This window comes from Meles meles, chromosome 7 (assembly GCF_922984935.1).
Source record: "Meles meles chromosome 7, mMelMel3.1 paternal haplotype, whole genome shotgun sequence".
Classification (NCBI taxonomy): domain Eukaryota; kingdom Metazoa; phylum Chordata; class Mammalia; order Carnivora; family Mustelidae; genus Meles; species Meles meles.
In genome coordinates this window covers 106,949,459-106,964,100 of record NC_060072.1, presented here as the reverse complement: position 1 = coordinate 106,964,100, position 14,642 = coordinate 106,949,459, and the positions used below count along the sequence as shown (strand labels likewise).

The 14,642-nt window shown below is 41.7% G+C and overlaps 1 protein-coding gene across 9 annotated transcripts in view; it reads left to right on the top strand.

Moving 5' to 3' along the window:
- The window catches only part of KCNA6 (potassium voltage-gated channel subfamily A member 6), a 43,976-nt gene extending 29,898 nt beyond the window's left edge, over window positions 1-14,078 (top strand). For 3 of the 9 annotated variants that reach the window (XM_046013296.1, XM_046013295.1, XM_046013291.1), the window contains 3 exons: window positions 2,820-2,999; window positions 10,299-10,444; window positions 13,701-14,078. Coding sequence is in view for 1 of the 9 variants with exons in the window: in XM_046013300.1 (XP_045869256.1) it covers window positions 13,701-13,748 (48 nt within the window). In the remaining 8 variants the exon portion in view is untranslated. The remainder of the gene's footprint in view (window positions 1-2,819; window positions 3,000-10,298; window positions 10,445-13,700) is intronic. The other 6 variants (XM_046013292.1, XM_046013294.1, XM_046013293.1 and 3 more) reach the window with 3 other exon arrangements.
- Window positions 14,079-14,642: the final 564 nt, after the last annotated feature.

Here is a 14,642-nt window from a genome sequence, read left to right as displayed (position 1 = left end):
CATACTTCTTTTAAAGAAAGCTACAAGTACATTTTTAAAATTGTAATAGAATCATTGTATCATTCTGATTATTAAGATAATGTAACATGAAGGGATAGGGAGCAAAGTAAATTTTACCAGTAACCCCACAATCCAGAGGTAACTCCCATCAATATTTTGGTATAATTATTCCAGATGTTTTTCATGTATGTGTGGGTGAGGAATGGTGTCCCGCTACAAATATTTAAAAATAAAATAAAACTTAAAATTACTTCATTACCCTTTTAAATTTAACAATATGTCTGGACATCTTTTCATACTGATAAATACAGATTTAAAAAATTACAACTTTAAGGTCTCACACATTTGAACAAAAATACAACCGTTTAACCCCTCTTACCTTAATTCCATTTTTTGTGATTATGAGCAATACATTGGAGAAATATCCTTACCTGTATATTTATTATCTAGTAATTTCTTGTGTCTAAATTCCTAGAAGTGGAATACTGTGCTGATAATTAGATTTAAAGATTTGACATGAATTACTAAAATACCCTCCAGAAAATCATGCCTGTACTGGGTAGGGTTCTCAGATAAAATAATTGATTTGCCCAATTAATAAAATAAAATAATTGATTTGCCCAATTAATGAATTTAATTAATTAATTAATTAATTTCAAATAGCATCGAATTTTTAAAAAAGATTTTATTTATTTATTTGACACATGGAGAGAGAGAGAGAGAGATCGATCACAAGTAGGCAGAGAGGCAGGCAGAGAGAGAGAGGGGGAAGCAGTCTCCCCACTGAGTAGAGAGCCCAGTGCAGGGCTTGATCCCAGGACCCTGAGATCATGACCTGAGCTGAAGGCAGAGGCTTACCCACTGAGCCACCAAGGTGCCCCATCAGTGAATATTTTTTTATATAAGAATGTCCCCAATGGGGGCACCTGGGTGGCTCAGGGGATTAAAGCCTCTGCTTTCGGCTCAGGTCATGATCTCAGGGTCCTGGGATTGAGCCCCACATCGGGCTCTCTGCTCAGCGGGGAGCCTGCTTCCTCCTCTCTCTGTGCCTGCCTCTCTGCCTACTTGTGATCTCTGTCTGTCAAATAAATAAAATCTTAAAAAAAAAAAAAAAAAGAATGTCCCCAATGGGTAAACTGGGTTTTTTGCTTGTTGGTTTGTTTTCTTTTTAGCTTAAAAAGAAAAATATTCGAGGAGAAAAAAAAAAAGAATGTCCCAAATATTGCAAAATCATCTGAAATTTAAATTTAACTGGGATCCTCTAATTTTTTTTTAACACTTGAGGGCTATTTTAATTAAACAGCATCGCTGAGTCTACTAAAGTTCTAGGCAGTGTATTAAACACTGGAAATACAAAGAGAAGCACAATAGATTTCCTGTCCTTGGAGGAGGAAAGGAGCCTGTATTTTTATTTGCTCAATCTGTCAACTCTAAGACTGGGTATAAATCTCAGTTCACAAATGGCTCTGCAACCTCTTTGGCAGGCTGGGAGTCCGGGCCTCAGTTCTGGTCTTGGTGCGCTCAACAGCCTTTCCCTGCAAGGTCTGGCCATCTCCACCAATGCAACCATCTAGCAGTGTGTGGGTCCCTGCTTTCATTGTCAACCTCTTTGCTCTGACCTGGATGTAAAGGAGAGATCTCTGCTCCTCATATTGAATCGGCTGCTAGGGATGCTGTAAGGAAATGTCACATGCTGGGTGGCTCAAACAACAGGAATTCATTTTCTTACAGCTCTGGAGGCTAGAATTCCATGATCAGGTGCCAGCAGTTTTGTTTGTGGTGAGATCTCTCTTCTGGTTTGGAGACCATGGCTTTCACACTGTGCTCTCATATGACCTTTCCTCTGTTCACACACGCAGAGAGGGTCAGTGTCTACTCCTTTTTCTAGGACACCAGTCCTATGGGACCTGGGTCCCACCACTATGACTTCACTTCAGCTTACATTAATTACTTCCTTAGGAAGCCCCACCTCCAAATATAGCTATACTGGGCATTAGGGCGTCAGCATATGGGTACTGGGAGGACACAAATATTCAGTCCATAATACATATCCTTAAAGGTGTTCTCCTCTTGTTAGAGCTTTCAAAGACTCTTGAGGAATTCAGACTTTTGAAAAACAAAACGGGCAACTTCTGCTTATAAATAGAATAACAAAATTTGTCATTTGGATTAAGAAACTTGAGGAAGAACCCCATTGAAAGATGTGTGACCTTTATAAATTGAATATTAATTTGTCAAAGCAATATATCTTCTTCTTCCTTTTTTAAAAAAGATTTTATTTACTTATTTGACAGACAGAGATCACAAGTAGGCAGAGAGGCAGGCAGAGAGAGACAGAAGCAGGGTCCCCGCTGAGCAGAGAGCCCGATGTGGGGCTCGATCCCAGGACCCTGAGATCATGACCTGAGCCGAAGGCAGAGGTTTAGCCCACTGAGCCACCCAGGCGCCCCAGCAACATATCTTCTAAATACTGTTTTTTTGGTACACAAAGCCATCTTGTGGAAACATAAAAAGTGTACTCTATCTCTATCTGTCTCTGTATCTATCTATCTCCTGGAAATACATTGATAACAGTAATGGTCTTAGCTTCCAGCTACTAGTTACTATGCCTTATGCAACAATATTATCTTAAATCCTCACAGCATGAGTCCCGTTCCATCCTTGTTTTCAATTATTAGATGGACAAGAGTAACTGGGCTTAGATCAGCTCTGTGGCACTCCAAAAGCAGTGTGTGTGTGTGTGTGTGTGTGTGTGTGTGTGCGCACGCGCGTTTTCTGTGTAGAAGGGACATATGTGATTTTCAGTTTCTCTTTTATAGTTTTCTGCAGGCCCTTATTGCTGGAACGAGGTGAATGAGTATCTGTTTTCTAGGATCAGAGAGTTATGTCTGTCTTGAAAAACGATAAGAGGTGGTTATTGAAATTAAGAGAGGAACAGAAGAAATCACCAGCTCTGTATGACAGTATTCATGGCATCCAAACAGCTCTGAATATTCTAGGTGGGTTGTTGATATGATGGGTATTAAATGGTACCTTGTTTGTTTGTTTGTTCATTTATTTATTTTAAGATTTTATTTATTTATTTGACAGAGAGAAAGAGCACAAGTAGGCAGAGAGGCAGGCTGAGAGAGAGGGGGAAACAGGCTCCCTGCTCAGCAGAGAGCCCGATGCGGGGCTCAATCCCAGGGCCCTGAGATCATGAACCAAGCTGAAGACAGAAGCTTAACCCACTGAGCCACCCAGGCGCCCCTTAAATTGTACCTTGTTTAGTCGGCATTTCATCGGTGATTATAACGGACGCACATGCTCTTAAAAGTAATGGTGAACACCAAGCCAGGAGAGTGCCCTGACAGTTTCACTATGATTGTCTGAAGCACAAACCCCAGCCCTCAACTCACTGCATGCCACTTTTCCACCTTTCTAGGAAGGCGTAGGGCTTTGGTGGTACACCCAGAGGAGCAAGAAATGTTATCAAGCTCAAGTTTTCAAGGAATGCCAAATTCTACATCACTCACAGAAATGGCAGAAAACTTGGGGAAGAGCTGTTGAGCTTAACTTTGAAAATAGTGATGAAGGAAGAATGTGTGGATACAAGACTGAGACAGTGGTTCACACTGGGTCCACCAAGAGGCAGGATCATCCAGATTTCTGGTCCCAGCCTTCTCCTGCTCGTGTGGCATGGCCAAGCCCTGGGGAAGGCAGTCCATTTGGAGAGTGACTATTTCCAGAGGCTGATTTTGGGGGCAAAAGAAGGTGTCGTTAAAAATAGCTGCATGGGGGAGCACCTGGATGGCTCAGTTGGTTAAGCACTTAACTCGTAGTTTCGGCTCAGGTCATGATCTTGTGGTCATGGAATCGAGCCCCACACGAGGCTCTATGCTCAGTGTGGAGTGCGCTTCAGATTCTCTCTCCCTCTCCCTCCTGTTCTCTCTCTCTCTCTCTTTCATAAATAAATAAAATCTTAAAAAAAAAAAAAGAAAAAATACCTGCATGGGGAATTCTTGAGTTTAGTATTGTTCAATGATATTACATTGTAGATATGAGAAATTTAGGATTCACCATGACTATTTTACCTTGTGTCTAATAGGGAGTCTTATTCTCTAGAAGGAACCTTAAAGAATATTTGGCTTCTCATTCAATTCTGAATACATCAAAAGAAGACAGTGGATGAATTTATACTTGTTTTACTCAGCAAAGGGTTAAGTTAATGTTGGGTTAGCAGATAGTCTCTACTTGCACAGGAATCATAAATAAGAGGTGCTCAACATTAGATGTTCAAGTTTAGACCCCCTTCCAAATGCCCTGTCTCACACTGAACTTGGAATTTTGTGCACTAGCTAACAATTGATCATTTTCATGGGCCCTATCAACTAGTCAGTGTCCCCTATCTTCCCTGTACAGTAAAGAATGTGTAATAATTTGGCTAAAGCACAAAACATAAGTGTTAAACTTCACTGAACTGAAACAAGATAAAAATCATTAGGTTTGTTATATGTTTATAAAAAAAAAATTGGAAGGGGAGGCGAACCATAAGAGACTATGGACTCTGAAAAACAACCTGAGGGTTTTGAAGGGTCAGGGGTGGGAGGTTGGGGGAACAGGTGGTGGGTAATAGGGAGGGCACGTTTTGCATGGAGCACTGGGTGTTGTGCAAAAACAGTGAATACTGTTATGATGAAAAAAATAAATAAATTAAAAAAAAACTCTCAAAACTAAAAAAAAAAATCATTAGGTTTGCCTAAAGTGCTAAATCTTTAGCTTTAATCAGATGTTTACTAGAATTGTGTATTGAACTGTGTATAGAATGTGTATTGAATTGTGAAGGAAGAGCATACATTTACAGATTATATGTGAAGTGCTAGAGATGTATTATGGATGACAATATCTAAAAGCTAGGAATAAGGAAGGATTTTATAATATGTAAGCTCTCCAAGGTAGAAACCCCATACAACACATAATCTTCTGCTCATATTACATCAATGCACATTTCTAGAAATTATGTGTGCAGATGAGAACTGGAAGTATAGAGAAGAGTGAGTAGCAGGACTTCAAGAAAAAAAAGTATGCAGTCTCCAAGTCCTAGAATTTTAGGATAGAGATGAGACTGATGAATAACTGTTACTCAAACCCAAGCAATGCATAGTGTTTTTTTCAGTAGTAAAAGGTGATGTTGCTATAGATCAGTACATAGGTATTGAATTCCTACTATATACTGGACAGTGGAGATATAATGATAAAAAAAAATTATTTCCTGCTTTAGTGAACAGATTGTAAGTGTGTGTGCATGCATATGTGTGTGTGTGAGCATGTGTGTATGTGTGTGTATGTGTGTGCATGTGTTGATAGTGAGGGTGGATGCAGATTCTAATCCAGTAAGCCCACATGTAAAACTGCAACTGTGACAAAGGTGACCAAGTACAGATATCCACATCCCTGTGCTGTAAGAGCTTAAAACAGGGAGATTTGACTTAATGACATTGTAGCTGATATTTGAATGAATAGCAGATGGAAGTAGGCAAAAGTTCTAGAAACAGCATTCCAGGCAGGGATAACAGCATGTGCAAAAGTCCTGTGGTGGAAAAAAGAAGATGAGCATGAGAGACTGGGGTGGTAAGGGAAAGGGCAAGCAAGTAAGGCAGGGGATTAAGAGCTTCATCTTAGTGGGGGAGCAGTACAACACCATGAGCATATTTAAAGCAAGTTCCAGTGGAGTGAGATGATCAGATTTGTACTTGAAAATATCAGTCTGGCCATGGTGTAACAGGCTGGATGGACTGGATATAGGGGACTATGAAAAAATTTATGCAACATCTTGGAGGAAGATGGAGCTAGGGCAGTAGTGTTGGAGGTAGAAGGTGAATGAATTGGAGGGCCATGAAGGAGGTGAGAGCTTCGGGACATGGGGATGGATTAGAGGCATTTGTTAGAGAGAAAGAGGTGGAGGAGAGGAAGAGGATGGCTTCTAGGATTAATAATATAAAAGTGTAGGGAATCCCATAGTCACTTCCTTTTGGTATCAAAATGAAATATGATTCAGGAGTGTGTAGGGGGTGAAAACAATGAGCATATTTAAAAATCATTTGATTTTTATTAAAGTAATACATGTACATGGTTTAAAAAGCCAGATAATGCTATAAGGCTTCTGAGGAAAACCAGCAGGCCCTGAGTCCTCAGAGGCAATCACATTCAATAATTTTAACAGTTTGTTTCTGGTATTTACTTACTTTTATTTTTCTCTGCAAATGCTTATATTGCTTGTCTTGAATTCTTTTTTTTTAATTTAACAAATATTTGTAAATACTGCTATGTGCCGATCACTGTTCCAGGCATGGATACATTAGTGAACAAATCACGGATACGTGTAGTGAACAAAACACTCTGCTTTCGTAGGACTTTCACTGCAGTGGAGAGAATAAGCAAACGTTTAAATAAAATACCAGTCTAACTATCTCATTATTTAGAGGTGGTGCTCTACATAGAATGGTTATGAATAATATGGAGAAAAATAAGGATCCATGGGGGTGATGTTGGGAATGCTGAGGAAGGGAGTGTTAAATGCGAATGGAGGAAGGGAGGACCTTACAGAGAAGACCTGAAGGATGGAAGGGAGAAGCCCTGAGGATGTGAGGAAAAGGATAGTCCGAGCAAAGGGAAAACAAATGCAAAGACCCTGAGGTAGGAGGACATATGGTGTACCTGAGGAATAGAATGGCAAAGACGCCCTTTTTGCTGGAGGAAGGTGAATGAGGGGAGAACAATAGGGGTAAGATTAGAGAGGTAGCATGGGCGACAGATTGTGTAGGGCCTTGTAGGCAACTCTCAGAATGTTGATTTTTTTTCTCAGAGTGATAGGACATTTCCTCTTGCCTTTTGACACCATATGCCCACTTTCTCTGCCTCCAGCACAATTTTTTGGTTAAAGCAGTGTTTTGCATTTACATCATTATCACTCTCAAGTATTATTTTCTGCATTGCCAAGCAGTATATGATGATAATGTTCATTTAATCTCTTGTAAGCATTTTGTTAATAGCATTTTCTTCACCTGCTTAATTTTCTGTGCATCTATTTATAATCTCTCCAGAAGTGGAAAAACCTGTCCACTGACCGTTTGCCATGTAACCAAACACATCCGGCTCTCCATCCGTTCCTTTTTTAACACTGGAGTCTTCCATTCCAGAGCCTTCCATTCTCCCATTCCAATCTTGCCTGCTGTCTCTCTGCCCAGCACAGTTTTTGTCCTGGGAATTCATTTCCCTTCTCTTTTACCATTGGGTCTCCATCTTCCTGTAGTGCATACTTTCTTCTTTCTTGCCTTGTTTCTTTTTCTGTGGGGCAAATCCTCTTGTAGTGGTAGGCAGAGTTTTGAACATTTGCATGCCTTGAAATGCCTTTATTCAACTCTCAGACTTGGTTAATGATTGTATTGGATATAAGATTCCAGGATGGACATTATTTTTCTTCAGAATTTTGAAGACGTTGTTCCACTGTTTCAACTTTCCAATCTTGCCATGAGAAGTCAGTGCTTTTCTGATGTCTTTGCATGTGACATTTTTTCCCTCTGGAAGTTGTTAATATCTCCCTTTTATCCCCAGTGTTTTTTAGTGTCATGCTATGTACCTTCATATGCGTGATTTGAGCCTCTGGTTCCTCAGAGGACACATTACATTTGAATTTTAGATACGTTATGAGTTAATGTTGCAATATTTGAGGCATACTTTTGCTAAAAGGTTACTCACTGTTTTCTCTGAAATTCAAATTTAACTGAGTGTCCATCTTTTTTGTTTGTTTTTGTTATATCTGACAAAACTGGAATTTGGGTTTTTCAATCTAGAAACTTGTGTCTTTCAGGTAAGGAAATTTTCATGAATTATTTATTTTTCTCTAAATTAAAATATTAGTCTAGTCTTAAAAGGGTAAGCTATTACAACAAGTCTTAGAATCAAAATTAACAGTCTCTGCCCCGACTCCTCGCCATTCCTATGTTTTACTTTCCAGAAAAAAATCTTTTTTCCTTTTTCTTTTTAGCTCTTATTCTAGATTTGCATCTCTAGACTATATTTCTCAATAATGTGCTTACATTCCTTCCCTCCTTCACGCCCCCAATTTTTTAAGTCTTGGAAAAACTTGCTTCCTATTATGGATGATAAGAATTTTTCTTTATTACACCATCTATACTACTCTACACAATGTAGACACACATCTTCTCAACCTACTATGGGCATGATGCTTATCAGCTGAGTATGCTCTTTTACTTTATTATGACAGTAAATATTATTTCTTGTTCAGCCAAGTAGTGTACTATTGTATTTCCTTTCTTGTGATTTTTATTTTTCTCCAGAGCTACTAAATATCTTCTTTTTTCTTGCTTAATTTTCTATATACCTGTCACTATTTGATGGATACCTGTCACTATTCTCCCAAAAGGAGAATGAGGCTTACCAAACTTCTCACCAGCAATACAGACATCCTCCTATCCTCACTGAATAATATACCATTTTAGGTTGAAAATCATCTCCATCTTCTAGCTTCTAGTGTTGCTTTTGGTAGAATCTGATGCTGTCCCAGTTCCTAAATTTCATCATGCTGTTCCTTGATGTAGGTATATTTTTATCACTTTTCATGGGTGTTTAGTGGATATTCTTGGTCTGGAAATGCCCATTTTTCAGTTCTTGAACAATTTCTCGAATTATTTCTTTGGTTATTTTCTTCTATTCTGGTTTTGTCTAGCCTCTTTTTTCCAGAATCCTATTAACTGACTTTGGTCTCCTGACTGGTTCTTAAATGTCTTCATTCTAAGGAAAATCACTCCTGTGTGTCCTCTACTCTTATATTATACTCACAGCACTAGCGGCCACAAAATGTGTGTGTGATTGTTGGGGGGGTGGTGGTGGTTTAAAACCAAGCAATTTCCAGATTCTGTGGTCACCAACTGAGTGTTCTGCAATTCAACTCAATTCTGACACTATCTATTTGGAGACAGATCAGATCCCACATGTAAAGCTTCAGTCCCACAAGGGTGCCCTCTTCCCCACTTTACACATCAAAAGAAAGTCCAGGTTGTCACCTGTGCTTCTAAGACTTGCTATAAATTGGAGAGTCCTATAATCCCCTCTTCTGGTTCAATTAACTTGGTAGAGCAGTTCACAGAACTCAGGAAAACCCTTTACTTACTAGATTAATAGCTTATTATAAAAAGATGTAACTCAGGACAGTCAGATGGAAGAGATGCACAAGGCGAGGTTGGGGAAAGGGCACGGAGCTTCACCGTCCTCTCTGAGGGTGCCATTTTCCCAGCACCTATACATGTTCGCCAAACTGCAGGTTCTCTGGACCATGTCCTTTTGGGGTTTTGTGGAGGCTTCTTTGCATAGGTTGTGATGGATTGGAGACTGATGATCCATTTAACCTCCAGCCATTCTCTCTCCCAGGAGGTCTGCAGGTGTTGTAGAGGGATAGGGAGGTTGGATGGAAAGTTCCAACCCTCTAATCCTGGTTGGTTCCCTTGACAACCAGCCCCCAACCTTAGGGGCTTCCCAAAAGTTGCTGTATTCACTTAAACTCAGGTGTGGTTCAAAGGGGCTTGTAAAGGACACCCCATTTCACCTTTATGGTTCTGAAGCTATTTCAGAAACTGAGGACAAGGGGCGCCTGGGTGGCTCAGTGGTTTAAGCCGCTGCCTTCGGCTCAGGTCATGATCTCAGGGTCCTGGGATCGAGTCCCGCATCGGGCTCTCTGCTCGGCAGGGAGCCTGCTTCCCTCTCACTCTCTCTGCCTGCCTCTCTGCCTACTTGTGATCTCTCTCTGTCAAATAAATAAATAAAATCTTTAAAAAAAAAAAAAAGAAACTGAGGACAAAAGCCAAATATAACAATATGCCCTTATTGCTCTAATCATTCAGGAAATCACAGACAGCTGTAAGCCAGGAACCATTGACAAAGACCAAAATATATATTTCTTTTTTTCCCCCTTTTAAAGATTTTACTTATTCATTTGAGACAGAGAGAGAGCATAAGCAGGGGGAAAGAGAGGGGGAGAAGGAGAAGCAGACTCCCTGCTGAGCTAGCCCCCCCCTCCAATGTGGGGCTCCATCCCAGGACCTGGAAATCATGACCTGAGCTGAAGGAAGATCCTTAGTCATCTTAGCCACCCAGGCACCCCCAGAATATATATTTCTTATAAATCACAGTATCACACTTACTTTACTCTCTGTCTTTGTACTTTTTTCCTACTTTCTGAGAAATTTCCCAAACTTTATTTTCTAGACCTATTTAAGTTTTATTTTGGTTATGTTAAAAAGAAATTCAGGTCAGAGGTGGAGTCACTTGCCCTTGGGACAACCTCTCCAAGAGCGGAATGCTAAACCAATCAATCTGGAATTTTCTGGTCAGCACCAAGGAGGCAATTTGTCACCTGGGTCCTCTCCATCTCCCAAAGGAAGATAAGGTAATATGCATGAAAAGACCCCCAGCCCTTCCCCCCAGGGAAGGGACCTTGCCTGAAACAATCCTTTCCTCTCCTCTCCTCTCCTCTCCTCCTCTCTCCTCTCTTCTCTCTCTTCTCTTTCTTCCTCCCTTCTCCCTCCCTCTCTCCTTTCCTTCCTTCCTTCCTTCCTTCCTTTTTTTTTTTCCTGATAACGTTCTTACCCCACCCCTTCATTATAAGACCTTCAATTTTGTACTACTCAAAGCTCCCCTTTCCTGCTAGGTGGGATGGTGTCTGATTCATGAATCACTTAACAAAGCAAATTAGATCTTTACATTTACTGTTTTGAATTTTTTTAAACAGCTATTATACTTTCAATTTCCTGGAATTATTTTCATCTTCTTGGATGGTTCCTCCTTTATAGCAACCTGTTCTTGTTTTGCAGATAAAATATTTATCTAAGGATTTCCAAAATTTTTGAAAAATTTTTTCTCTTTTGATTCTGGCATTTTCTGTTTTCTCTGAATTTGTCTATTTTGGCCTGTTCAAGGCTTCCCTCAGGTACTTGTAGTTTGAGGATAACTTTATTTTCAAGAGTGAGGTGGTAAGGGGCTATGGAGGCTCTCTGTCTGTGGGGCTTGTTGAGTGGAGACCTCATGGCACAGTGATGTAGTGGAGACTAAGCTATTTTGTTGGGGACTTCTAGATGTCTAGAGGCATTTCCTCTTGGATTCCTTGGTTTCTCCAGCAAGAAGTTCTCCAGTTGCCTGCCTGATTTTCTGGGAACAAGGCAGGGGAGGTGGCAGACTTCACAATGAGCATGTAGACACTCATGCCACCTGTACCTCCTCTTACTTTCAGTATATGCCTTCTGCCTTACTTGGTACCAGCTGACCTTGAACCCCGGCCTTTCTGGTTTAGTTTCTTCTCAAATGTCTCTTTGATGAGTATCAGGTCAGTAAGTGGCTTCATGGAACTGAGGAGGAGACCTAGATAGGTATGCCCAACTGCAACCACTTTTTAGACCTCCGCCTTGATTCTGTTTCTAAGGTATTGGGTGTTGCCAGGTCCAGAGCCTCCATGGGTTCCCCCGGAGCAAATTTCCACATTTCCTTGACCCTCATCTTCAGGCACCCCCGTTTCAAATCTTGTCCCTCTGTTCTTCCTCCAGCGGTTTCCTGTCACTACACATTGGCTTTCACTTAGGTTTGATCTGCTATCCTGACTTATTTGTCTTTGTACCTTTACCTCCCTGCCCCTTGGAAATTTCCCTCATAGTGACTTTAGTAGGGTTTCAGAAGGGAAAAAAAAAAATCCCATGTTTTAAATCTGCCTCTTCTAACTCAAGGTCAGATGCTTTCTCAATGATTTTTAAAAAATATATATTATATATATTAAAGCATCTTATGTATAAGATGCTTAGTCATCTTAGCCAATCCCAGGAACCCCCATTTTATAGATATTTCTTATAAATCACAGTATATTTCTTATAAATCACAGTATCGCACTCACTTTACTCTCTGTCTTTGTATTTTTTTCCTACTTTCTGAGAAATTTCCTCAACTTTATTTTCTAGACCTATTTAGGTTTTATTTTGGTTATGTTAAAAAGAAATTCAGGTCAGAGGTGGAGTCACTTGCCCTTGGGACAACCTCTCCAAGAGTGAAATGTGTGTGTGTGTGTGTATGTATGTATATATATATAATTTATTTATTTATTATTTTTACCACTTATTAGACTGTTTCTTTCACTTGATGGCCATTCAGATTTCACAAAGAAACAAAATGTTGGCAGAGGTTACCACACAGGTGCCCCCACTGGAAAGCATGTGGGTGCTGGCTTTGTGAGTCTGATGCCATGAGGTCAGTGACAGTCATGAGATGAGTTGCTGCCCCCAGAACATCAGGCTTGCAGTATCCTTTTGCATCACGTTTGAGCTTTACTAAAATTACAGTAACTCTGTGTTACGAATCTTTGGGCTTGTTCCCAAATAATTGAAATTGTACATTTTAAATCTTTTCCTTCTGCAGAAGGCTACTACACAGGCCCCATAATACCTACTGGCATGTTGGTAAGGCTTACCTTTTCCAAAACAGTTTCACCGGGTCCCTGTAGTAGCTCTAAAGCAGCTTGGGGCTGACTTGTCTGGTTGTAGTCTGTCCATGGTCACCTTGTTGTGGTTTTTTTTTTTTAATATTTTTTATTTATTTGACAGAGAGAAATCACAACCAGGCAGAGAGACAGGCAGAGAGAGAGGGGGAAGCAGGCTCCCCGCCGAGCAGAGAGCGCAACGTGGGGCTTGATCCCAGGACCCTGGGATCATGACCTGAGCCGAAGGCAGAGGCTTTAACCCACTGAGCCACCCAGGCACCCCCACCTTGTTTTTTATACATGCAGAGACAGACGTTGCAAGAAGTTGTTAGTTTGTTGGTGTTTAGCCAAAGTCTGGCCTGCTCTTGACGTGATCACAAAGATCACAGACACATGCACCTCACGTTGGGAGTAGTCAGGGGTCTAGTTTTCTTTGTCCAGGGCCTGGTAGAGGCAGGCCTTGAACATAGGACTGTGGACCCTGGATCTCACACGTTCCAATAGAAAACTACGTGCATGTGTGGTATAGGGCAGGCCACAAAGGCAGCAGGAAATCAGGGACGAGAGCAATCGATCATGTTAAGGTGGCCAGAGAAGCTCATGAAGATGGTGGGGCCGGGCTGGGAAGGTGGGACTGAAGAATGTGGGCAGGAGACACAAGAGCATCCCGTGGGCTGGGCAAGGGAGGAGGGAAGCAGCAGCCAGAACTCTTTCACGGAGGGAGGGCTTTGCCTGGTATAAACTGAGGGTCCAAGATGGGCCTCTGGGACCAAGGTAGATGGTGAGGGCATTAGATAGAGAGAAGGGAGCCCAGCTAAATAGATTATATGAATCTTCACTTTACAGGGCCTCTGAGTTGAGCATGTTGCTTGGACTTGATTCCATTCAAGGTAGAGAATTAGTGACATGGTATTTAAAGACAAGTTTTACAGGAGTGGCTTCAGGGTGGTATGCTCAGCAGTGGCTGATGGGTGAGAGGGACCCTTGTTGGGTCTCTGGGGTAGAAGGTATGGTCTGAGTGAACCAGAGAGCCCAGAAGTAGGGGCCAGGTAAGGGACCACCACTGCTCTATCAGAGGTGCTGAAGAAAGACTAGAGAGCCGTTCCAGGTTTCTTGGTGTCATTGCTCATGCAGCTCACTCTCATAGAGCTAACTGCACTTCCTTTTGTTCTGATTCTCCTGGCAGGGAAAACGCTGGCAACAGCAAGGAGATTTACACATACATTTCTGGTAGCAGCTGGACACAGAGGGTCTGGACCTCTAACTTCTCAGGAAGACAAGACCCCTCCTTGGATCATGCAGCCTGACATCTCTCCAGTGGCCTCCCACAAGCAGTCACCAGACTAAAAAAAGCTGAGACCAGACCTGCCAACATTAAAGATGGGGCCCAGGATGTTGGGGTGAGGCTTTGGGGTGAAGTTGAAAGGTGGTGGTGTGCGCAAAAGAGACCAGGTATGGGGAGGTCAAGGTCAAGGGATGCCAGAAAGTGCATGGCTGTGCTACAGACCCACCCAGGAAATGGGTGGCCATGAAGACTAACCAATAAATATATGGCAAAGTCCCAGAGGCTGTGTGTTTTGCTGAGTGAAGACATCAACAGCTAAGTTAAGCAGACGAGTCAGGTACTCATGACAAAAGCAGGTGGGTATCCAGGATGCCAGAGCACCTGGGCAGCTTCCTGGGTGCCACCTGCAGATGATCAGAGAAGGTGATCGAATACCTTCTGCACTGACCCCACTGTGGACAGGGTAGTTCTCCAAGAAGGCAACCTGTGCTCTAGGAGTTGTTAGCCTCTTCTATATACATGCCTGTGGGCAAATGTCACGGTCAGAGTTCTATTTCCCATGGTTTTTCCCAGGACCCAGATGATGCTTTGTGCAGGGTCTCCCAGGAGTAGGAAAGACTTCTTCCTGGTGTGTGACCCACATTGCTCTTGTCATGGACAGTTCTTCCCTCCTGGCCTTTCTCTGAGGAAGGAGAGCAAGATTACTTTGCGGAGGTGCCTCCTTTCTGCCCGCTTACCTCTCTCCAGGTTCCTTCCAGGTGCTCTAGAACGGGAAATTCTACCTGGTTGTCACTCTTCCAAGTGATAAGGCTGATTTTCCCCCCTGACTTTACTTTTCTAATT